This window comes from Trachypithecus francoisi, unplaced genomic scaffold (genome assembly GCF_009764315.1).
Source record: "Trachypithecus francoisi isolate TF-2019V2 unplaced genomic scaffold, Tfra_2.0 Lachesis_group5, whole genome shotgun sequence".
Taxonomy (NCBI): domain Eukaryota; kingdom Metazoa; phylum Chordata; class Mammalia; order Primates; family Cercopithecidae; genus Trachypithecus; species Trachypithecus francoisi.
Window position 1 is genome coordinate 59,140,233 of NW_022681470.1, and position 26,168 is coordinate 59,166,400.

Sequence of the window (26,168 nt, forward strand, 5' to 3'; positions counted from 1 at the left end):
GAGCACGACATTCTGGATAAACTGTCATCCCTGATATAAACTAAGAGATGGAGAGAGGGATGGACACACTCTGGGGACCATGGCAGAAGGCAGTGGAGACTTGCCAAGAAGTAAGGAGAAAGTGGAATGTGTTGTTTCTGTGTGTAGCATGTCTGTGTCCATCACCCCAACCTCTCCCGGGCTTCATTGCCAGCCCAGTGTGGTTCAGGACTGTAAGATGTCTTGCAGCCAGCCATTCTGGGGAGCAGGTTCTGAAATCATAGCCCCACACCCCTTCCTTGTCCTTCCCTCCCTTGGGCTGCCCCAACCTAAACAAGACAACCTGAGCAGGGGGGCCACACGCTGATGGAAAAATACACACTTGGCTGGAAAAGGAGCTTTATTTGTATGTGTTGAATTCCCGCAGCAGCCGAAGGATAAATAGCTAGTTCCAGCCTCAGCTGAGTCTGCCCACAAGGTGGGTGGTAAAATCTGTTCTTATTTAGATAGCTTTTGGGGAGAGGTAGAGAGGGGGGTTGGGGGCAGCAGGAGAGGGGAACTTGGAATCCGCAATGTTTATATGATCAGTCATGGATGTCATCTCTCTTTAATTAGGGGTTTGGAATTGAGAAACAGCTCAGCTTGCTTATCTAAGGAACAGAGCAGATTGGCAAGTTGGCAGTAGGCAGGGCAGCTCCTTAAGACCCACCTATGGTTGGTCTCCATCCCCCAGTGCCCTTGCTAAGCACTCAATAAATGTCAGCACCATGCCAGTCCCTGTACTGGATGCCTCACATGCATCATCTCATTCAATCCTCACAACAACCTCATGAGTCTTAAGCATCATCATCATCATCATCCCTTTTGCAGAGGTAAAACCTGAAAAAATAGAAGGACTGACTACAAAGCTAAGGTCACAAGTTAGCTGAAATTGGGTCTCCTTGACCTAAGTCCATGCTTTTAGCCTTTTCCCATCCTTTCCTGAGCTGGGAGTAGGGAGCTGGGCTTTTAAATCCTCAGGCATGTCACTTCTGTTCTCCAGTCCAGTCCTCGGTACTTCAGGCAGAGAAATGGTTGGATGACTTCTAATAGCTTTCGGCTCTGGTGTTTCCTGTGATTAGAGAGAAAACTTCCTTGTAGCCACTATATCCCCAGTGCTTAGAGTAAGACAATATACACATTAGAAAATGAACACATTTCCAGATAGATAGAAGTGCTATAAAGAAAATTAATTGGGGTAATAGGTTATGGACCAGAGAGTACCTGAGGATCTAGGGCTCCTTTAGATGGGACAGAAAACGACTTTCTGATGCAGCTACATTCAAGCTGAGACTATCCTGGGGAATGTAGGAGGCAGAGGAAATAGTGTACGTGAAATCCCTGAGGTAGGAACGAGCTAGGTGTGTTCAAGAGATTGAAAGGACTGTGTGGATGGAGGAGTGTAAGGTATAAGGGGTTTGAGGGTATGCAATGAGGATGGACATATAAGGCAAGCAGGGGTCAGATCATGCGGGGTCTTATGGGTCAGGGAAGGAGACTAGGCTTTTTGTTTGTTTGTTTGTTTGTTTTGAGGTGGAGTCTCGCTCTGTCGCCCAGACTGGAGTGCAGTGGCCAGATCTCAGCTCACTGCAAGCTCCGCCTCCCGGGTTTATGCCATTCTCCTGCCTCAGCCTCCCGAGTAGCTGGGACTACAGGCGCCCGCCACCGCGCCCGGCTAGTTTTTTTGTATTTTTTAGTAGAGACGGGGGTTTCACCATGTTAGCCAGGATGGTCTCGATCTCCTGACCTCATGATCCTCCCGTCTCAGCCTCCCAAAGTGCTGGGATTACAGGCTTGAGCCACCGCGCCTGGCCGAGACTAGGCTTTTAATTGCAAGATGAAGCCACTTGGAGGAATGAAGCCAAATCCAACTTACATTGTCAAAAGATTATTCTTGCTGCTGTGAAGAGCATGGAGTGTCAAAGGTCAAGAACGGGGGCAAGGAAACAAGATAGAAGGTTATGGCTAAAGTGCAGGTGAGAGATGATGGCAGCTGAACTAGTGTTGTAAGTAGTGGTAGGGAAAAGTAGTTGGTAGAGCTGACCAGACATGGTGATAGAAGTGTAAGGGGTTTTGTCCTACAGGAGGTGCTCTTTTCCTACAACTACTCCCTAAGTTCATCTCTCACTTCATATCTGGGTTTAGCCCAGAGCAATCAGCACATGGCATTTCCCTGGCAACAGTGATTGCTTTCAGGGCGGTCCACAGGGACTTTTGTTTCATGGAAAGTAGAGTCTCCTGGCCTGGCTGGATAGAAAGTACATAACCCCCACTGCTGCTGGTAGTCATCCTAGGAGGGAAAGAAACTTAGGGAACAAACAGCCTAAGAGAAAGCTGATACTATGGATGGCAGACAGAAAGAGACCAAGATCTTGATGATATTGTTGAGCCTTTGAATTCACCAACCCAGACGTTCACTTTAGCCCTGGACTTTCTATTTAGTAAGGCGATGAACTTCTTTCATTATCGCCAGTGTGAGTTGAATTTCACTCACAATTTTAAGTATCCTAATTGATATACTAGTGGTATCTAGGAACTCCAAACCTGACTTAAGTATGCATAAGCATAGGAAACAAGCCTGGAATAGAATTAATTCCTGGGCTTTAAAAAAAGACCAGTAACTGATTTTGAAAAGTGGGTTCAAAAATACTGTAGACGTTAGAAATTTGTATTTTTAGCTTCTGCCATGACCTGTCATTAATGGATTATATAAATTCATACTTCTTTTCTTTGCATGAGTCCAACCACCACATAAGCAGTATGGCAGGCTGCTGCTCAGTAAAGAGTACAAGGTAATTCATAGGTAGAAGAATGAAAGGTGCCTATTCAGAGATGCATTTTACATGCATGGTGCCTAGCCTAGGTAAAAAATCATCATTGCTACACTGTGATATGGACAAGGGCATTACAGTCTTCAGTCATCTGCCTAGGCAAGTCCAGTATCTATAATACATTTCTCAAGGCCGGGCATGGTGGCTCACGCCTGTAATCCCAGCACTTTGGGAGGCTGAGGTGGGTGGATCATGATGTCAGGGGTTCAAGACCAGCCTGGCCAACATGGTGAAACCCCATCTCTACTAAAAATACAAAAATTAGCTGGGTGTGGTGGTGCGCGTCTGTATTCCCAGCTATTCAGGAGGCTGAGGCAGGAGAATTGCTTGAACCCGGGAGGCGGAGGTTGCAGTGAGCCGAGATCGCGTCATTGCATTCCAGCCTGGGCGACAGAGCGAGGCTCCGTCTCAAAAAAACAAAACAAAACAAAAAAAAAACATTCCTCAAAGTCTTAGCTTGGCCTGGGTGATCTCCTCCTACTTCAGCTGATTTCTGCTCAAATCTATTATCTTTGTCATTTAAATAGAATTATAAAGGTAAGTCAAGTGTATTACAAAATCATGAGTAGGGAATTCAAGTTTGACACCAAATTGTCCAGAGTGGTACTTGCCATAAAATGATGCTGGAGAGAGGAAATCCCTACTTACATTTTTATGAGTATTCGGTTAATCTCACATCCAATTTTCTCACCATTTCATTCTCAAACACTAGCATAATACTTGGCACATAGTAGGTGTTCAATAAGTATTTGTTGAACAAATGGAAGTTTTATCACAGAATTCTGGTTAGCTATGTAAATCACAAAAAGTGAAAGCTGCAAAAAAATAAATTTGCAAAAGGATCTATTATCTTCTTACCACATTATTTTAAGACCTCAGAAAAGCTATCATCCCTGAAAGCATAAGGGTAATTGAATTGTTTCTACAGCTATTTTACATCTGTGTCAAACATCAGTGTCCCTAGCGGTGCTGGGAAGTTGGCAAACTAAAGGACAACAATTCCAAATATTTTAATGTTCTGATTATATACCTCTCTGGCCAGTTTACTCCCAGACACACATTCAGGATAAACACATACTCAACAATAAATGACTATTTATTTTTCAGGTTTAAAAGATTTCAAAATACATATGTACAAGATAAATAAACTACACAAAAATTATGTCATCAAATATATTTTTAAAAAAATTCAAGGTAGGCAACTTAGATCACCTTTGCAAAGAACACATTAACTAAGATGAACCAGGACAAGTTCCCTAAACATCAGGATGAAATTTCTTTTCTATGCCTACTAGCTGACTGGCCTTCCTTTTCTGTGTTGAGTTGTGTACTTTGGAGTCGCCAGCCTCTGGTATATTATCAAGCATCTCTTCCTCATCAACCTAAAAAGGAGGAGACAGGGTGAAATACAGTAAGGTTCACACAAATGCCAGGATGGAGAAAAATGAAGCTCTGTAATATTATTTCCATGTACTTCTTTGCTGCAAGATTTGTATACAGCATTGTGCATATGATATTCTCTCAAAAACATCTTCCTCAATTTTTTTTGTTTTAATTTTTATTTCTTTTTACAAGTAACAACTGCTATTTAACTCAATCTGAAAGATGGTATAACTCAGCAAGAACTATCATGTGCTAACTTCCATGTTCCTGTGATTTGCATTTTGCTAAATGAGGAAATTCTATCAACCTGAAGTTTTTCCTTCAACCTTCTTCCACGAATGGTCCCATAAGAAAAGTTTCCCCCATCTCTGCAACTAGTACCTGCAAATATAGATTCTTCTCAGTGTTAAAAGGACAACTTAGAAAAAAAGAATCTGAGACACCATCCCGCTATCCTTGCTATCTGTAATATAAAAAAAAATTAACCAGATGCTGCCTGCCCTCTAGTGTTGCCAATAGATGACAACTGTTATGAAACATCTACTGTTGGTTGAGCTATTAGGCTATTTTGCTGAAATTATTTAGAAGGTTGCAATAGGAGAAAAAGATCAGGCATTCTAGAGTTCAGTACAAATTTGGCAAATCCAAAAAACATTATTTATACATATATACTTTATACTATATATACTTAATTAACTAACAATAGTAGCAAACATCATACCTTTTGTTTCTGTCTTGCATGCTTCTCTGTCCACTGTCTGGCATTCTTGAGGAAGACTGGCTTATTATATTTAAATTCTGAGGACTAAGATGAAATCAAAGAGTTAATGGAGAAAAAAATGATTTGCAGTGGTCAGTTAGAGCTGCTGCAGCTATCCTCACACAGGGAGAGTTAGAGGTATAGACAAGGTAGGATATATGTTGCAGAGGAAAATGGGGATATTTACTATGTCAGCCATGAGCGGGTCATCAGGGTTGGGTTCTGACATGAGCAGCTGAATAGAGGTCAACACAGTTGCGATGTTGAGGGATGGTCTCCAAGCACCCTATACACAAACAGATAAACAGTTGCTTTTATATTATAATGTGACACTCTAATTCAAGTTTAATAGATGAAGAAAACAGAATGCTGTAGAGTCAACCATTTACCCACAACTCACTTTTGGTGGCAGTTTGAGAACATCCAGACAAATCCTTCCAGCAGAATCAATGTTTGGATGATAAATTGGAGTGAGAAATCGGATCTGAGGAGGTTCAAATGGGTACCTATGAAAGAATAAGACAACAGGTAATTTTCATTATATAATTTTGCTTCTAAATACATTTAAAATAGTTTCTTGGTCACAATAATGTTGGTATTATAGAAATGTCAGGGAGCCAGCCTTTGGGAGGAAAACTGTCCTTCCTCCTAAATTTTCATTATGAAAATTTACAATAAATCAGTTTGAAATAACAGTACTGAAAACATCCGTTTATCTACCACCTGGATTCAAGCCACTTTATCTTTTAAATACTAGAGCATATCTTCTAAGAATAAGAACATTCTCCCATATGTGATTTGCATTTTGCTAAATGAGGAAATTCTATCAACCTGAAGTTTTTCCTTCAACCTTCTTCCAGGACAAGTTCCCTAAACATCAGGATGAAATTTCTTTTCTATGCCTACTAGCTGACTGGCCTTCCTTTTCTGTGTTGAGTTGTGTACTTTGGAGTCGCCAGCCTCTGGTATATTATCAAGCATCTCTTCCTCATCAACCTAAAAAGGAGGAGACAGGGTGAAATACACCCAAATTCTCCCATATAAATGCAATACTATTACCCCTATGAAAAATTTAAGAACTAATTCCCTAATATCATTTACTGTTCAGATTTCAATTGTTCTCCCCAGTTTTTGTTTTTTACAGCTGGATTTTTCAAAACAGTACTCAATTATAATTTATACATTGCATTTGGTTATTACGTATCTTTTGTGAGACACAGACCTTGCAAAGTTCCCAGTCTATTTTTAGAACTGATGCACCACATGATTATTAAGCTATTCTCTCAAGACTTTAACAAGTTTGGCCAGGATCTGACCTAGTGATTACATACCTATGTTTCAACTGTTATATAGTCATTTCTTCCCTTCTCAGCTCTGTACAAAACTACATCTGTAACTTACCTGCTGAGAGCCTTAAAGGAGACTTGAATTAAAAGGGACCTTAACCATAAAAAAACAATGAGATCATGGTCTTTGCAGGAACAGAAAGCCAAATACCACATGCTCTCATTTATAAGTGGGAGCTAAATGATAAGAACATATGGACACAAAGAGGGGAACAACAGACACTGGGGCCTACCTGAGGGTGGAGGGTGGGAGGACAGAGAAGGGCAAAACTACTGGACACTAGGCTTAGTACCTGGGTGACGAAATAATCTATACAACAAATCCCCGTGATATCATGAGTTTACCTATATAACAAACTTGCACATGTACCCCGGAACCTAAAATAAATGTTAAAGAAAAAGTGAGGAGGAGCTTAATATTAAGAAAGCACAGTAGTGGTTGCCAGGGGCTGAGAGCAGGGAGAAAGGGGGAGTTAGAGTTTAATGGCTATGAAGTTTCAGTTTGGGAGGATGAAAAGTTCTGGAGATAGATGCTGGTGATGGTTGCACAACTATGTGAATGTGTTTAATACCACTGAACTGTACACTTAAAAATGGTCAACATTATGTTATGTATATTTTACCACAATTGAAAAAGTGAGGGGGTCTTTGATGTGATCTGGCCCATTATTCCGGAGAAGGAAACTGAACTCCAGAGAGATAAAATAACTTGGTCAAGGTCACATTAAGTCATGATAAGGCCAGGATTAAAACCTAGTCCTTTATGCTCTATCTACTACATTGCTCTGTCTCCCAATAAATGCACTTTACCATGTAGGTTGAGAAGCTGATTCATACTAACCTCTCAGGAATGATAACTTCTAGCTTAAAAACACCTTTCTCATAAGGTGTGTTGGCTCCACCTAATATTTCTTAAAAGAAAAAAGAAAGAAAGAAAAAGTTAAAAGGGAATCAGATCATTTGAATTACCACCATATGGAGCTAATGAGGTCTATGGTCCTAATAGAGAAACTAGGCCTAGGACAATAATTCTCTCTCAGGACTTTAACAAGTCCTCATGCAACACACCACAATGCTAATGTACTCAAAAAGTTAATGGTGTCAAAGGACATATAGAAAATCTAAAGCAGAAGTTGCAAAATGTTGGCCACAAGACCAAATACAACCTACAGATTTGTTTTGTTTGGACTGCAGTATTCTAATCATGTATGTTTCCCATCTGGTTTCACAGATATTTGAGATGGATATCTTTGACCTAAACACTGCTTCACTGCTTTAAATCTTGGCTATAAATCAGCAGAAGGTATAATAAAAAGTCAAAGAAGCAAGAAATGTGAAGCAAACCTTTTATAAATGTAAACAAATTAGGGTAGAAAGACGGTAGGGCACTCTGACCTTATAACTGCTCCTTACTTTAGAAGAATATACAAAATAGTTTATTTCAGCACAATCTTCAATAGGGTCATGACTTCCATCATATACATGATTTGATACCTACGAGCTCGCAGATCATCCATTTGGTCTTTATCTTGCCAACATGTGATGCCTGGGGGTGGCTCTGTGGCTAACATGTGCAGTTCTCTCTTCAGACGTGAAGCTCTCTGCATGATCCCCAAGTAGAAGAAACCACACACAGTTCACTGCTCCACACTAAGAGCTGGCTGGGATGCACTGGAGGAGAAAAGAGGTGACCATAAAATCATCAGCAATAATGACTATGAAGTTTTCAGCAAACAGTTTCAATGTAGTGAGGGTGGGGGACAGAGTCCTCTTTTTCGAGACACAGTTTCACTCTGTCACCCAGGCTGGAGGGCAGTGACACCATCTCAGCTCACTGCAACTTCTACCTTCTGGGTTTGAGCAATTCTCATGCCTCGGCTTCCAGAGTAGCTGGGATTACAGGTGTGCGCCACCATGCCCAGCTAAGTTTTGTATTTTTAGTAAAGACAGGATTTCGCCATGTTGGCCAGGCTGGTCTCAAATGTCTTGACCTCAGGTGATCCGCCTGCCTTGGCCTTCCAAAGTGCTGGGATTGCAGGCATGAGTCATTGCACCTGTTTTTTTTTTTTTTTGAAGGCAGGGTCTTGCTCTGTCAACCAGGCTGGAGTGCAGTGGCACAATCTCAGCTCACTACAACCTCTACCTGCTGGGCTCAAGCAATCCTCCCATCTCAGCCGCCTACGTAGCTGGAAGTACAGGTGTGTGCCACCACGCCAGGCCAAGATTCCTCTTATTAATCTCTATTCTGACAAGGGAATCTGAGTTTTTTCCATTCCCTTCTTGTGAATGTTTATCTACTCAAGCAAATATGTTTTTAAAATAAAGAATTAAAAATGTTGGCTGGGCGCGGTGGCTCATACCTGTAATCCCGGCACTTTGGGAGACCAAGGCGTACGGATCACGAAGTCAGGAGATCGAGACCATTCTGGCTAACATGGTGAAACCCTGTCTCTTTAAAAATACAAAAAATTAGCCGGGCATGGTGGCGGGCATCTGTAGTCCCAGCTACTTGGGAGGCTGAGGCAGGAGAATGGTGTAAACTCGGGAGGCGGAGCTTGCAGTGAGCTGAGATCGAGCCACTGCACTCCAGCCTAGGCTATAGAGCAAGAGTTCTTCTCAAAAAAAAAAGAAAAGAAAAGAAAAGAAAAAGAAAAAGAATTAAAAAAGCAAAAAGTCCTACAAAAAATAAAAACACTAAAGGTTTTAAATAATGGGTGTTTCCACTGATAAATAATAAACTCATGAGGCCAGGCCTGGGTCTGATTTTGCTTACTCTTGTAGCCTTAATATGCCTGACATAGTAAGGGACTTGACAAATATTAGCTGTTGTAAGGAAGTCTACATATGCTTTGTGAGAGCAAGAATGGTAAAGACAGTCAACATTCTCGGGTACAAACAAATGTTAAATATCCGAGGTTCTCTCCATGTATTATGGATTCCACCTTCTCTCAATCTTCAGGGATACTAGTCCATCAATTATTCCATCTTTCTCACCCTCAATATTCAAATATGCTCAAAATCTCTCTCACCTAAAACCAACACCCACACACATATTCACCCAACACTCTTCTCAACTCTAGTTCTCCCTGTAGCTACTAACCAAGCAAAGGACACCAATCCTTTTTTTTTTTTTTTGAGAAGGAGTCTCGCTCTGTCGCCCAGGCTGGAGTGCAGTGGTGCAATCTCAGTTCACTGCAACCTTCGCCTCCTGGGTTCAAGCAATTATCTGCCTTAGCCTCCTGAGCAGCTGGGATTACAGGTGCCCGCCACACCTGGCTAATTTTTGTATTTTTAGTAGAGATGGGGTTTCACCATCTTGGCCAGGCTGGTCTTGAACTCCTGACCTCGTAATCCACCCACCTCGGCCTCCCAAAGTGCTAGGATTACAGGTGTGAGCCACCATGCTCAGCCGACACCAATCCTTTAATATGTGTTACAAATATCCCCCAGTTTGTGCTTATCTTTCCATGTTGTACATGGTGTCTTTCAATGAACACATACTCTTAACATAACCTTAAAATCTCTTCCTTTACATTTATACTTTGTGTATTAAATTTTTCCTTACCCCCAAATGTAGGGATATTCCTAGTCTTCAAATATTTTATAATTTTGCTTTTCAAATTTAAATATTGAATCCACTAGGAACTGAATTTTATGCATAGTGAGTGAGGTGGGGGCCCAATTTAAAGTTTTTCCTCACATGAATAGTCAATTGTTCTAACACCATTTACTGAATGTCCATCCTTTCCCTGCTGATATTACCATAAATTAAATTTCTATATGTGTGTATTTGTTTTGGGACTCTTGAATTTGTTCCATCGGTCAAGTGGATTATTTCTGAGACAATACTCCACTGTTTGATTTACTATAGCTTATTCATTTTTTATTATGTATTTTTTTCCCCAGCTTTACTGAGGTATATAACTGGCAAATACAAATTGTATATATTTAAGGTGTATAATGTGATGTTTTACTGTAGCTTATCCACCTGGTCTTTTTCTTCAGGAATGACTTCTTCTTGACTCTTTGCTCTTCCATATAGATTTGAGAATCAGTCCATAAATATATACATAAATATGTATATATGAAATTGTAATCCAAATCATAACAGGGTTCTGTGATTTGGATTGCAATTTTATTGATGCTATAGATCAATTTGGAGATAACTGATATCTTTATGATACTGAATCCTAAGATCCATGAACATGCTGTTTCAGTCTTTTTTTTGATGCTTTCCAAAGGTTTTATAATTTTCTCTACAAAGCTTTAGCTAACTTTTGTCAGACTGATTTCTAAGTATTTTATATTTTTGCTATCTTTTCAAAAACACTACTTACTACCCATTTCTTACTGATACATGTAAATCTAATTGATTTTTTAATTTTTTTGAGACGGAATTTCACTCCTGTTGCCCAGGCTGGAGTGCAATGGTGTGCTCTTGGCTCACCACAGCCTGCACCTCCCCAGTTCAAGCGATTCTCCTGCCTCAGCCTCCTGAGTAGCTGGGATTACAGACATGTGCCACCAGGCTGGCTAAAATTGTATTTTTTTAGTAAAGACAGGGTTTCTCCATGTTGGTGAGGCTGATCTCGAACTCTCAAACTCAGGTGATCCACCCGCCTCAGCCTCTCAAACTGCTGGGATTACAGGCGTGAGCCACCTCGCCCAGCCAATCTAATTGATTTTTAACCAAAGCCTTAGTAATGGTAATGATGAATCTATTTGGGGTGGGGAGCGGTCTGGGAATGGTAAGTCCACACTGACAATCATATCATCCACATATAATCAGTTTATTTCTTCCCTTCTAATTCTTTTCCTGCCTTCTATTCTGGCAGTAACTTCCAGTACAATGTTGAAAACAAAAGCTGATAGCTAGGCCAGACATGCTGGCATAATCCCAGCTACTCAGGAGGCTGAGGTGGGAGGATGACCTGAGCCTGGAGAGATGGAGGCTGCAGTGAGCCATGATTGTGTCACTGCACTCCAGCCTGCATGGCAGAGTGAGACCGTCTCAACAACAGCAAAAAAAAAAAAAAAAAAAGAAAAGCTGATAGTTGGCATTCTTGTCAGATTTCTAACCTTAAAGAGAAAACTTTTAACACTATGCTAATCAATAAGACTGGCCTATAACTGTCCTTTCTAATTTTGTCTTTATTAGGTATCAAGGTTATTGCAGCCTCCTAAAATGAGTTAGGGAGCGTTGCCTCCTTTTTTTTTTTTTTTTTTGAGATGGAGTCTCGCCCTGTTGCCCAGGCAAGAGTGCAGTGGTGCCATCTGGGCTCACTGCAAGCTCCGCCTCCTGGGTTCATGCCATTCTCCTGCCTCAGCCTCCCAGTGGCTGGGATTACAGGCGCTCACCACCACGCCCGGCTAATTTTTTGTATTTTTAGTAGAGATGGGGTTTCACCATGTTAGCCAGGATGGTCTCGATCTCCTGACCTCGTGATCCGCCCGCCTTGGCCTCCCAAAGTGCTGGAATTACAGGCGTGAGCCACCGCACCCAGCCACCTCCTTTTTTAAAAATATATATTGTGGATTAGTCCAAGAGATAATTTGTTACTAGGTTGTCTGGAATAACTCTATCTGGTCCTGGTGTTTTCATTTTGAGAAAATGTTAAACTACAAATCCAATTTATTTAAATATTATTCAAGTTATTTATTCTTGCATCAATTTGGCAAGTTAAATTTTTCCACAAATTTATCTATTACATGCAATTTTACATGTATTTGTATAACGCCTTATCTTTTTAATCTCTGTAGTTATCTATGGTTATGTTTCCATTTTCATTTCTTTTTTTTTTTTTTTTTTTTTGAGACGGAGTCTCGCTCTATCGCCCAGGCTGGAGTGCAGTGGTCGGATCTCAGCTCACTGCAAGCTCCGCCTCCTGGGTTCACGCCATTCTCCTGCCTCAGCCTCCCGAGTAGCTGGGACTACAGGCGCCCACCACCACGCCCGGCTAGTTTTTTCTATTTTTTTAGTCAAGATGGGGTTTCACTGTGTTAGCCAGGATAGTCTCGATCTCCTGACCTTGTGATCCGCCTGTCTCGGCCTCCCAAAGTGCTGGGATTACAGGCTTGAGCCACCGTGCCCGGCCTCCATTTTCATTTCTAACACTGTTTATCTGTGCCATCTTTTTCTTTGATCAGTCTTGCTGGGCATGTATCAACCATCAGGAAGTTCAAGTTTTGGTTCCACTGGAAAGAATAAAAATGTATGACAGAAATAGAAAATGAGAAAAAATACTTTTTTCTTAAAAATAAAGATTTTTTGCTGAAAGTGTTTTGTACTTCGAGATCATGCCACTGCACCCCATCCTGGACGATAGATTAGGACTCTGTCTCAAAAAACAAAAAAACAAAACTCGTCCAAACACGTACTATACATTTTTTCTTGTCGTTATTCCCTAAACAATACAGTATAACAACAATTTACTCAGCATTTTATTAGGTATTATAAGTAATCAAGAAATAATTCAAAGTATATGGGGGCGAGGCTGGACATGGTGGCTCACACCTGTAATTGCAGCAATTTGGGAGACCAAGGCAGAAGGATCACTTGAGGCCAGGGGTTCAAGACCAGCCTGTGCAACAAAGGAGAACCCCATCTCTAAAATAAATAAAGTATATGGGAGGACATGCAGAGGTTCAAGACCAGCCTGTGAGTCCTGGTGCAGTGGCTCATGCCTGCAATCCCAGGACTTCAGGAGGCCGAGGCAGGTGGATCACTTGAGGTCAGGAGTTCAAGACCAGCCTGGCCAACATAGGGAAATCCCCTCTCTACTAAAAATACAAAAATCAGCCAGCTGCAGTGGTGGGTGCCTGTAATCCCAGCTATTCAGGAGGCTGAGGCAGGAGAAAGGCTTGAAGTCAGGAGGTGGAGGTTGCAGTGAGCTGAGACTGCGCCACTGCACTCCAGCCTGGGCAACAGAGCAAGACACTGTCTCAAAAACAAAACAAAACTGGCCAGGCATGGTGGCTCAGACCTGTAATCCCAGCACTTTGGGAGGACAAGGTGGGTGGGTGACTTGAGGTCAGGAGTTTGAGACCAGCCTGGCCAACATGAGGAAACCCCGTCTCTATTAAAAATACAAAAATTAGCAGGGTGTGGTGGATTATGCCCGTAATCCCAGCTACTTGGGAGGCTGAGGCAGGAGAATGGCTTCAACCCAGAAGGCGGAGGTTGCAGTGAGCCAAGATCGCACCACCGCATTCCAGCCTGGGTGGCAGAGCGAGACTCTTTCTGGAAAAAAAAAACAAAAAAAAAAACCAGTCTGTGCAACAAAGGAGATCCCCATCTCTTAAAGTACATGGGAGGACATGCATAGGTTATATGCAAATACTACACCATTTTATATCTGGGACTTGACCTTTGGTGGATTTGGGATCCGCAGGATGTCCTGGAACCATCCCTCATGGATACTGAGGGCTGACTGTACATTAAAATATCACAAGTATAAAGTGTACCTTTATATAAAATGAGAACAGTGGAAAGCCATGGTAAAAGGATTAGAACAAGCAAGGCAATTTCTCCCAAGGAATCAACCAGACTCCAGCCTCACTATATTAACCAAAATTGGCATATGCCATTCTGTGGCTCAAATGCCACGAATAACTGCCTATTTTTCAGGGCATAAAGATTCTTTACAATCTAACCCTTATATCCCGCCTTATATCCAGTATCTACTTTCCACAAACTCGTGCTTCAGCCACACTGCCCTATTCCTGCTGCTCATAAAAGTATTATTCTTTCACACCTTTAGATAAGTACATATTAAATCACAACTCCTTCTCCAGTAATACATCCCCACCCCTCACACCTCTTCAACGTCACCCTCTCTGAGTCCACATCTATTTGCATTGTGTTCTAGTTCATCTGATAGTTTCTTCTCCTTAGGGGGAATTCCTTGACGGCAGGTCCCTGGTCTTTTTTTTTGTATCAAATCTGCAGTAAATTTGGATAATTAATGAACGAAACGTGTGTTTCGACCAGACGTTGAAGAAGGCAAAAGAACAGCCAGTGCACACACAACCTGCAGCGAGTACTGGGCTGGTACGTCCTTTCTAGTGGCAAATTTCTCCCTGCCGTGGCAGGAGGACGGCTAGGGGGAGCTCTCACCGCGATTTCATGCAAAGATACTGTGAGACCCTCCGCTCAACGGTGGCTTTTCTGAGGCTCTCCTTTCAGAGGGACGAAAACGCCCATGTTGGGCAGACACAGGACTCCTTCCCCCCAAGACTCAGTGACCTCCTCCGGTGTACGTTCTTTCAGATGGGGAACCGGAATACTCTCCTTACTTACCTGCCCGGACACCCCTCACAACGCAGCAACTGGCGGACCAACTTGGTACTAGCGCCTGCGCGACCTCGGACGGTTGGCGTGGCTCCGCCCCCGGGAAAGAAGCGCAGCCACCGCTCCTCTCTATTGGCCAGCGCTCTGAACGTTCACGCATTCAAACGAGAGCGCGCACCGGGCGCAGCCATTCAGCGTCCTACACCCTGCGGCTCAACCCTGAGACGACATCCGGGGGTCCAAGTTCGGTTACGAAGTCGGCTCTGTCAGACCAAGGAAGGAGCTGGAAATCGTTTCTTAGCAAGAACAATGAAAGGAATCAGAAATATTTAATCTGGAAAAGAGAATACGTGATAGCTGTCTTCCGTTAAGTATTTTTCACATGGGAGATTTTACTACTTCAGAGGACACATTTAAGGACAACGGATGAAAGTCTAAGAGATGCAGAACTTAGCTAAATAAAGCATTCTATCAATTAGAACGCTGAAGAACAAAATAGGTAAACGTAGGGGGTAGTGAATTCCTTCATCACTGGAAATGTTCAAGTGGAAGTTAGGTTATCACTTGTCAGGGATAGTGCAGAAAGGATCCTTGTACTGGGTGGCAGTTTGGAATAGATGACTTTTTTTTTTTTTTTTTTGAGACGGAGTCTTGCTCTGTCACCCAGGCTGGAGTGCAATGGAGCAATCTCGACTCACTGCAACCTCTGCCTCCCGGGTTCAAGCGATTCTCCTGCCTCAGCCTCCGGAGTAGCTGGGATTACAGGCATCCGCCACCACGCCCAGCTAATTTTTGTATTTTTAGTAGAGACGGGGTTTCACTGTGTTGGCCAGGCTGGTCTTGAACTCCTAATCTCAGGTGATCCACCCGCCTCAGCCTCCCAAAGTTCTGGAATTACAGGCGTGAGCCACTGTGCCCAGCTGGAATAGATGACTTTTAAACCGTCTTCCAACGCTAGTTGCATGGTACTGAACAAGGAAGAACCTGTTTATGGTTAAGCCAACCTTAACTTCTCAGAGCTGCCTCTGTCAGAGGCCAATGCTTCATGAGCGCTGAAAGATGGCACAGACCTGACTTAAAGGATGTGACTGGAACTTGACTAGCTTTGGGAATGCTGTGGGTGGAAAAACAAAACAAACGAACAAAAAGCCAACCCTCATCTGACTGCTCTCAGCAAACTGTGTAGCTTTGGAATAATGATGATAATACTTATAGTAATTTATTATTATTACTATTATACTGTTTATTACTATTATTGGTAATGGAGTAATAGTCTCTTTTTAAACTTGGAAGTCAGTATAATTTTGGCCACAGCAGTGATGTCTACATCTAGTCAAAACTGGGGTTAAGTGGCAAGTGGTTCCCCATAACCACTGTGTGGTGTGTTTTCTCTCAGGAGCCCCACATGTTCACTAGGACTCTGTGATGCTCCCCTGGGGTTCCTCACCTTAGTTGCAGGAATAAGCCAACTACAGTAGTTTATTAATTATTATAAAGTTCTGAAACAAACATAAGGAATCCCGTTCTTGTCCAGTCTAATTCCAGTTCACTGTTGGGGTTTTGCATTTATTGTTAGCATTTACTCAGCATTTAGTGAAGTGTTTTCTGTCATAATTGAGTTCCTGCTTATTTTACTACTAATGTTTTCTGTTTTAATCCTTTCAATACCTGTTTTTATTTTCTTCCTGCCCCAACTGTAATTATATCTCAATTACAGTTCTGTCTTCAGAACTGAACTTGATTACTTCCTTGGGTGGTTCTCTGAGAAATAGATCTTAAAAATGTCTCTTAGAAAAAGCAAGAACTGGCCGGGCGCGGTGGCTCAAGCCTGTAATCCCAGCACTTTGGGAGGCCGAGACGGGCGGATCATGAGGTCAGGAGATCGAGACCATCCTGGCTATCACGGTGAAACCCCGTCTCTACTAAAAAAAATACAAAAAACTAGCCAGGCGTGGTGGCGAGTGCCTGCAGTCCTAGCTACTCGGGAGGCTGAGGCCGGAGAATGGCGTGGACCGGGGAGGCGGAGCTTGCAGTGAGCTGAGATTCCGCCACTGCACTCCAACCTGAGCGACAGAGCGAGACTCTGTCGCAGAAAAAAAGAAAGAAAGAAAGAAAGAAAGAAGCAAGAACTGTATTGAGTCTGGTGGAAAAGAGAGATGGTTTGATAAAACAAGTAAGTCACTATAATTTTGGCAACAGAGAGGAAAGAAAAAAGGATAGAAGAAAAAAGAGGAAGGAAGAAAAGTAGGTAGAGAGGGAGGAAGAAAACAAAGAGAAAGAAAAAAAGAGAAAGAACCCCATACACTAAATGTACCGTTTCCATTTGTCCACCAGAGGGGGGTATGTTAACTGGTGGGAATAGAGGCCAGGCTAAAAGATGGTCATAAACTTTTTACAGGTGTTATGGTTTGTTAAAATGGAGCATTCTAATGTTATAATTTATTTTTAAAGTGTAGCTACGAAAATTATTATTTTATAAAGGTTTCTTCACTTTAACAACATCACAGCAGGCTCGCTTAAGTACTTGTAAAAGTATAAAATTGTATTTTATTTTTAAACAGTATTATTTGTCAGGATTTATTCACTAGTATGTGAAAATATATCCTTTTTCATTTTTATTTTTATTTTTTATTTTATTTTTTTTTTTTTTGAGACGGAGTCTCGTTCTGTCGCCCAGGCTGGAGTGTAGTGGCGCAGTCTCAGCTCACTGCAAGCTCCGCCTCCTGGGTTCACGCCATTGTCCTGCCTCAGCCTCCCAAGTAGCTGGGACTACAGGCACCCACCACCTTGCCCGGCTGATTTTTGGATTTTTAGTAGAGATGGGGTTTCACCGTGTTAGCCAGGATGGTCTCGATCTCCTGGCCTTGTGATCCGCCCGCCTCGGCCTCCCAAAGTGCTGGGATTACAGGCGTGAGTCATTGCTCCTGGCCTATTTTTTATTTTTTTGAGACCTAGGTGGGCAGATCGCTTGAGCCCAGGAGTCTGAGACCAGCCTGGGTAACATGGCAAAACCCCATCTCTACCAAAAAATGCAAACATTACCCAGGCATGGTGGTGCATGCCTGTAGTCCCAGCTACTTGGGAGGCCGAGGTAAGAGGATCGCTTGAGCCCAGGAGGTTGAGGCTGCAGTGAGCTGTGATTGCACCACTGCAAATCCAGAGTGAGACCCTGTCTCAAAAATAAAAAATAAATAATAAAAGAATGGAGTACTTATCTAGGAAATTTAAATTACCATACTTGTTTAATAAGCTGATTGTGTAAGTTATTCTCAGAAAGCCCTGGTTGGGAAAGATGTTTTAGAAAAAATAGGATTTTGATTTGAAAATCTTTTTAAGTCATTATAGGTAGATGAATGTTTTCATGGCAGTTTTTTTGGCCGAGCCTGTAAAATTAATTAGATGATAATAATTATTACTACTTTCAATAATCATACAGCCAGAAGGTATATTCTTTTCTCTCCAAGTAGGTATGCACTTAAACTATCCAAGGAATTTACCTACTTACACTTTTCTGTAAAATCTCCAAAGAAGGTATTACACTCTTACTTCCAAAGGAAAAAAAAGAAAAGAAAAGAAGCAAATAAAACAGGTATGGTAAGGAAGTACTTCTGGCTTCCTGGAACTTCCTTATATTGAGACTGAATTCTTGGCCTGGCGCGGTGGCTCACGCCTGTAATCCCAACACTTTGGTAGGCCGAGGCAGGTGGATCACAAGGTCAAGAGCTTGAGACCATCCTGGCCAATATGGTGAAGCCCTGTCTCTACTAAAAATACAAAAATTAGCCGGATGTGGTGGTGGGCGCCTATAGTCCCAGCTTCTCAAGGAGAATCGCTTGAACCCAGGAGGCAGAGGTTGCAGTGAGCTGAGATCGCGCCACTGCACTCCAGCCTGGAGACTCCGTTTAAAAAAAAAGAAAAAGAAAAAGAGACTGAATTCTTGTTGAAATTTAAGCTCAGGCTGGGCATGGTGGCTCACACCTAAAATCTCAGTACTTTGGGAGGCTGAGGTGGGAAGACTGCTCGAGGCCAGGAGTTCAAGACCAGCCTGGGCAAAATAGCGAGACCCGTCTCTGCTTAAAAATAAAATAAAATAGGCCGGGCGCGGTGGCTCAAGCCTGTAATCCCAGCACTTTGGGAGGCCAAGACGGGCGGATCACGAGGTCAGGAGATCGAGACCATCCTGGCTAACACGGTGAAACCCCGTCTCTACTAAAAATACAAAAACTAGCTGGGCGAGGTGGCGGGCGCCTGTAGTCCCAGCTACTCAGGAGGCTGAGGCAGGAGAATGGCGTAAACCCGGGAGGCGGAGCTTGCAGTGAGCTGAGATCCGGCCACTGCACTCCAGTCCGGGCGACAGAGCGAGACTCCGCCTCAAAAAAAAAAAATAAATAAATAAATAAAATAAAATAAAATAAAACAATTTTATTTTATGTGCCTATAGTCCCAGCTACTCAGGAGGTAGGAGAAGAATTGCTTGAGCCTAGGAGTTCGAGCCTGCAGTGAGTTATGTTGGTACCAATTGTCTCCAAAAAAGAAAGAAATTTTAGTTCATATCTCTTGGGAAAGTAAGGATTTATCCTGGAGTGGGTCAATTTTAGCTTATTTAAACAACTGGAACTAGATATTTTTTGCCTCCTAATCCTGAATACAAAAAGAATGCAGCCAAAAGAATCATCATTATTGATCCCTGAAAAATGTACCCCAGTTCAAAAATCCTTATTAGAAGACCAGTATGCCAGTAAAACATAAAGTTTTATATATATAGGAGCAGCTATCATATACCAGGAACATAATATTGAAATGATGCACGAGGACTGTGAATAGGATTAGGCTTCTAGCTGAGTATTCCTACCTATTTGATTTAATATCAATTTTTCTTTTATCCTTTAGTGAGAGTTCTATTTGGGTGCTTGAGGGCAATACAAATTATCAGCAAGAGGCTGAATTGGAGTAAGAGGAGGTCCCACTGTGATATGTTACAAAGTAAATCTCATGAATAATTTTTTATTTTTATTTTTTTGAGACAGTCTTGCTCTGTCACCCAGGCGGGAGTACAGTGGTGTAATCCTGGCTCACTGCAACCTCCATCTCCCAGGTTCAAGCAATTTTCCTGCCTCAGCCTCCTGAGTAGTTGGGATTACAGGCACCTGCCACTACTCCCAGCTACTTTTTGTATTTTTAGTAGAGATGGGGTTTCACCATGTTAGCCAAGCTGGTCTCGACCTTAAGTGATCTGCCCACCTTGGCCTTCCAAAATGCTGGGATTACAAGCGTGAGCCATCACGTCTGGCCAAGAATTTTTAATTGCAATAAATGATGAGACATGACAAGTTCTATGATAGCCATAAATAAATGTATGTAGCAAGGAAAATGAGGTTACATAATGTATACATTATTATACCTTGATTTTCCTTATGTACATTGTTATTCATAGTTCACAGATTTGACATAAGGTTTAATTAGTATTTGTAATGTATTTAAGAATACCCTACTAGGCCGGGCGCGGTGGCTCAAGCCTGTAATCCCAGTACTTTGGGAGGCCGAGACGGGCGGATCACGAGGTCAGGAGATCGAGACCTTCCTGGCTAACACGGTGAAACCCCGTCTCTACTAAAAATACAAAAAACTAGCTGGGTGAGGTGGCAGGCGCCTGTAGTCCCAGCTACTCGGGAGGCTGAGGCAGGAGAATGGCGTAAACCCGGGAGGCGGAGCTTGCAGTGAGCTGAGATCCGGCCACTGCACTCCGCCTGGGCGACAGAGCAAGACTCCATCTCAAAAAAAAAAAAAAAAAAAAAAAAAGAATACCCTACTAAAGCATATGGTGGGTAGACACAGTATTATTAAACATAATAATTTTTACATTTATATGTCACTTTTCATTTAAGGTTTTCAATTCAATAATTAATTGTTTCCTTAATGTATGATTTCCACTTCATTTCAGGGGGAATTTAGGAACAGGCAAATTTTCACATGACAGAATATAATAAAGTTTCCCTTTACAATACCCCGATCATTTTGCAACATTTTTTAATGAAGAATTTTAAACATACAGAAATGTTAAAAAATCTAATATTTGCATATATACTCCTTCATTATGGGTAACACATTTAATTATATTTTGTTCAGGGCTAGAGCACTGGAGGTTATAATTATTAAATCAATCGGACTGGCCGGATGCAGTGGCTCATGCCTGTAATACCAACACTTTGGGAGACTGAGGTGGGTGGATCACTTGAGCCCAGGAGCTCAAGACTGGCCTGGGCAACATGGCAAAACCCTGTCTCTACAAAAAATACAAAAGTTAGCCAGGCATAGTGACACAGGCCTGTAGTCCCAGCTACTTGCGGGGCTGAGGTGGGAGGATCGCTTGAGCCTGGGAGGTTGAGGCTACACTGATCCATGACCATGCCATAGGTGACAGAGTGAGACCCTGTCTCAAACAAAACAGAACAAAACAGACAGATATATGTTTTTTAACCCAGTCTTGGGGAATATAAGAATGTCCTATTTGCTACCTTAGGAATTTAGTATGATTTAGTATGCTTGATAGTATCTTTCTCTAGCTTTGAAAAAAAAAAATCATGGGCCAGGTACAGTGGCTCAGGGCTGTAGTCCCAACACTTCGGGAAGCCGAGGCAGGAGGATCGCTTGTGTCTAGGAGTTCCAGACAAGCCTGGGCAACATGGTGAGACCTTGTCTCTATAAAAAAATTTAAAAAATAGCGGGTGTAGTGGTGGGCACCTGTAGTCCTAGCTACTTGGGAGGCTGAGGTGGGAGAATCACTTGAGCCCAGGAGGTTGAGTCTGCAGTGAGCCATGATTGTGCCACTGCACTCTGCCTGGGTGACAGTGAGACTCTGTCTCAAAAGAAAAGAAATAAAAATCATGGAAGACATCTATTCTGTCTTGTAAAAATTTAAGATATACGAAAATAGTAGAGGAGGAGGAGGAGGGGGGAGAAGGAAGAGAAATTATTTATTGGGATGCAATATGTGCCAAAGATAGTATTAGGCATCCTTGCATGTATTATTTCATTTGATCCACACGACTACCCTGTGAGATATTATTCCCATTTTACACATAAGAAAACTGGCTCAGAGAAGTCAAGTAATTTGTCTACGGCTGTGAATTCAATTTAAATTCACAGCTTAAACTCTTTTCACTACATCTGAATGCATCATTTTCAAGATCTTTTCTGGGCCTGGAGTAAGTTGACAGTATTTATGTAAAACATGCAATACTGTATCTGTATGTATGCTCCTCCTCCCCATGCACATTCACATTTACTGTGATAAATACACATGTTAATAAAACCCTAGACTTAGAACTAGGATATAGAATCCAGTCGTTTAGGTACTTAATGTTTAGTTCTCCCCTCCAGAAAATAGTGTTGTGTTGGTATCAGCACCGCGTCTCTTCCACTCCAAAGAATTGATGTGATAATTAGGGAGTTAAGATTCGTTACCAGTCATAACAAGAGTAAACTACGACTCCCAAAATGCCCAGAGGAAGAGGTTGACGCCAGTCCAGGAGACAGTTCCAGCTTTAGGGCAAAGGTGACCTCACCGGGTCCTGTGGCGAAAGAGCCGCCGGTCCTCGCCTTTTTTCTGATGCATCCAGGGATTTGTAGTTCCCTTACGGCCACCAAGTGCACTTAGGGCAGGCCTCTTACTACGAGTCCCGTGATGATCCGAGGCCGGGCAGCGCCTGCGTATTGAAGCCAAGGGAGCGTGCGGGCGGTGCTAGTGGCGGGAGGAGTAAAGATGGCAGCGCGAGGGTCTCCGCCCTCTGCTCCCGGCTGAAGCGCTCTGAGGGAGGCGGCAGCGGCAACCCGATCCCCAACAGTAATTTAGTGTTGGTAGTTTTGGCAGCAGCTGCCGAGGCCGGAGCAATGGCGGAGCTGGAGCACCTAGGAGGGAAGCGGGCAGAGTCGGCGCGAATGCGGCGGGCAGAGCAGCTTCGGCGCTGGCGGGGCTCGCTGACAGAGCAGGAGCCCGCGGAGCGACGAGGCGCGGGGCGGCAGCCGCTGACCAGGCGCGGGAGCCCCAGGGTCCGCTTCGAGGACGGTGCTGTCTTCCTGGCCGCCTGCTCTAGCGGGGACACCGACGAGGTGAGAAAGCTTCTGGCAAGAGGTGCTGATATCAACACAGTCAACGTGGACGGCTTGACAGCCCTGCACCAGGTAACTCCTTTCTCGGTCTTAGAGGCGTCCAGTCTCATACAGATGTGCCTTTGACCCTGCGAGCCGCCCCATGGGGTGTATCGGTGTTGCCGCCGAGTCCTTCTGCATTGACACTGCCCTTTTGGGCTAATCGGTTTCATTCTTGGCCGGCTTCCTCCACTAATCAAGTCTTTTTCTGATCCCAGGATCTCTCTACCTGAAGGAATAGTGTCACCCCGCTGCTTGGTCAGTGTTTGTGTTTCCCTCCACCTACTTGTGTTGTCATGGTTACTGGTGATTTTTGTCCCTGGTCTTATCCCTACAGATTAGTTATCTTCACATATGTCTGGTTGGCGTGCCTGCGTGCCGTGTCACTCATAGGCAGTGTTATTTGTCTGATGCCCTTTCAGAAAGTTCAGTTGTTGTGTGTCCCCATTATAGAATATCTTAGATCACTTAAAGAGTAAAGCCCTATACTGGGTAAAGACAAGCAGGTCTGAAACCACACCTCTTGTTTTGTTGATTTGTAGTACTTCAAAACAGTTTGTGTCGCCTCTAGGCTATAGCTCCTAGAACACCCCGGACCTCGTTGTTATAGGTATCTTAACTTTCTTCTCAGCAGTGCTACCTCCCGGAGAGCTTCCTATGGAGAACTAAGTTATTGAATTACTTCTGTCTGTTTGATACTTACGGAATAGCTTTTCTGTTTTTCTATTTTTTTTTCTAAAGCGCTCTATAGAAATCCCATGCCCTATACATAGCTATACTATATGGATTGTGGATAATCTGTGCTTGGTAACGACACCTTTAGTTCATCACCTAATGCAGCAATATTCTCTATCTACTGACTGCCATGACTAACTACACCCTCTCGCCTCAAATGGAACTTCATCAGTTATTTTGGTGAGCTGAGAGCCGGACACCCACTCTTAATCTTTTGTCTTTTTCTTCTTCTGCCGTCTGTGCAAAGTGAATGTGTTGGCATGAAAATCCACTTCTAAATAATAATTCAACTTTATGTCAGACCACTTCCCTAAATATATTTAGTCAATAGCTTAAAGTTACTTCTCACTATGTTTGCAACCCTTCTCTTTCAGGTAGCAGAAACTTTTTCACCCTAATTTGTACCCACTTTTTTTTTCCTGCTCATAATATTTCCCTATGTAAGGTAGTAACCAATATTTGCAGAGTGGTTTGCTGTTTGATTTCATATGTCTTACCCCATGTGAGTTTCAGCAGTGATCCTTTGAAGTAGGTGTGGCAAGTAGTGTTGTTATTCTTATGTTACAGATGAGGAAACTGAAGCTCAGGAAAATTATTTGTGCAAAGTTAGAAAGTAAAGAAGTGACCAATAGGCATGGATTTTTCAGATATACATCCCAGAGATCTATATCCCACTTAATAAGGAGCTGAATGTAAAATGAGATAAAAGCTAAGAGAACCACATTAAATTTTAAACTTTACATTTCTGAACTATTTGGGAAGGTGAATTCTTGTTTTTCTTTTTCTTTTTTTTTTTTTTTGAGACAGAGTCTCGCTCTGTTGCCCAGGCTGGAGTGCAATGGCGAGATCTTGGCTCACTGCAACCTCTGCCTCCTGGGTTCAAGTGATTCTCCTGCCTCACCTTCCCAAGTAACTGAGATTACAGGCGCCTGCCACCATGCCTAGATAATATTTGTATTTTTAGTAGAGATGGGGTTTCACCATGATGGCCAGGCTGGTCTCGAACTCCCAACCTCAGGAGATCCACCTGCCTTGGCCTCCCAAACTACTGGGATTATAGGTGTGAGCCATTGTGCTCAGCTTAGTAATCTATTGAAATAAGAGAAGAAGGGGATGACAGCTATTAATTTTTTAATATCTATAAATGCAATATATGTGTTCCTTTCAATTTATAGGGCTGACAAAGAGTTAAATTGAACAGGTATACTCAATTCTAGACAAATTCAGCTAAAAATTAAGCTGCTTAAAGATTTGAGGTCTTCTGTTGAGAAATTGTACCTTTGAATCCAGACAACGGGCCTTTATTGGCTTCAGAACATTGCAAGTCAGTTTCCAAAGAGTTACAATATGTTTTTCCATGACTTGGAGAAGTTTTTGTTGTTGTTGTTGTTTTTTAAAAAAACAAAACAAAACAGAGTCTCACTCCGTCTCCCAGGCTGGAGTACAATGGTGCAGTCTCGGCTCACTGCAACCTCCACCTCCCAAGTTCAAGCTATTCTCATGCCTCAGCCTCCCAAGTAGCTGGAACTATAGGTGCCCACCACCATGCCCGGCTAATTTATATATTTTTAGTAGAGATGGGGTTTCACCATGTTGACCAGGCTGGTCTCAAACTCCTGGCCTCAAATGATCTGTCCATCTCGGCCTCCCAAAGTGCTGGGATTACAGGCATGAGCCACCATTCATGGCCGACCTGGAGAACTCCTAAGGTATGTAAAAGACTGTTTTCAAATGTGAGACTGGAGCTGTCGGTAGCTGAACCACCTACTTTACAACAGATTCACCTTCTGTGAAATGCAGAGTGAGTGGTATAATTATCTGAACTATTTATTTAAAATGTCCATCTGTTATACAAGCATGATATAAATTGTCTGGATAATTGCTTCTTTTCTCTCTTTTGACCATGGCCACTTGACCAACTGTGGATTATTGTCTTGGCATGTTAGAAGCCCCCAGATAATACTGGGGGACAGTTTTTCTCCACCTACAACGTCACAGTAGATGATTTGCACTGCAGCTTGTGGTGCCTGGATGCTTCTTTTGGACTTAGAGACCTTCTTTCCTGGCAGCCTTTGCTGAGACCACGAGGTGCTTGAGTCAAAGATAACAAGCTCCAGGGGGCCTATTAATAATACTTGAATTAGACTGGGATAAGAAGTATCTCAAAGGTTAGACCAACTCTGATGAAAGCCTTGGAAACTGATGCAGACTAAATTTCAGTGACTAGATTAAGATTTGATGTGTATGCATGTGTTGTCCTAGAGTCCTTAATGAACAAGGTACTAATCTGATTATAGAACCCTTGAAAGCACTTGTTTGCTCACAAAGGAATTTCTGTTTCATTTGCGTATACACATTGTAAGGCTAGGAATATTTGTTAATAATTCTATGTGGTCTAGTACTTTAAATTTTTTCTTTTATTTTTTGAATAAGTTTGACTGTTAGCACCTATCTTGGTATCCTTAGCATTATAATCTTAGGTACTCTAGGCCTAGATACATGCTCTTCAAAACTGTATCTACCAAATTATTGCTGTTGGAAGAGGCAAGTGCCTGCTTTCAGAAAAGAAATTTTTCTAGGATTCATTAAAATGAATGCTTACTTACTTCAGCATGTATTATATTGACTCTTAAATCTGTGCTGAGTCTGGTGAGGGA

General features: G+C 42.5%; 2 protein-coding genes across 9 annotated transcripts in view; one reads left to right on the plus strand and one right to left on the minus strand.

Moving 5' to 3' along the window:
• Positions 1-369: 369 nt before the first annotated feature.
• Positions 370-22,375, minus strand: UBE2T (ubiquitin conjugating enzyme E2 T). 8 transcript variants are annotated; one of them, XR_004434096.1, is made up of 9 exons: positions 14,638-14,729; positions 7,837-8,009; positions 7,180-7,249; positions 5,393-5,498; positions 5,180-5,278; positions 4,954-5,037; positions 4,142-4,231; positions 3,498-3,664; positions 980-1,090 (listed from the first exon to the last, which is right to left on the minus strand). XR_004434096.1 is itself a non-coding variant. In XM_033198357.1 (8 exons), exons 2-8 carry the CDS (start codon positions 7,943-7,945, stop codon positions 926-928), a joined length of 723 nt encoding a protein of 240 aa, XP_033054248.1. In that variant the 5' UTR covers positions 7,946-8,009; positions 22,036-22,375; the 3' UTR covers positions 370-925. The 8 variants fall into 8 exon arrangements, 7 of the variants coding, with proteins under 7 accessions (XP_033054248.1, XP_033054247.1, XP_033054249.1 ...); XM_033198357.1 differs by lacking the exons at positions 3,498-3,664; positions 14,638-14,729 and adding an exon at positions 22,036-22,375 and having other exon boundaries at positions 370-1,090; XM_033198356.1 differs by lacking the exon at positions 3,498-3,664 and having other exon boundaries at positions 370-1,090.
• The window catches only part of PPP1R12B (protein phosphatase 1 regulatory subunit 12B), a 243,316-nt gene continuing 239,514 nt past the window's right edge, over positions 22,367-26,168 (plus strand). The window contains 1 exon segment of the mRNA XM_033198353.1: positions 22,367-22,809. Coding sequence (XP_033054244.1) covers positions 22,519-22,809 — 291 coding nt within the window. The 5' untranslated portion in view covers positions 22,367-22,518.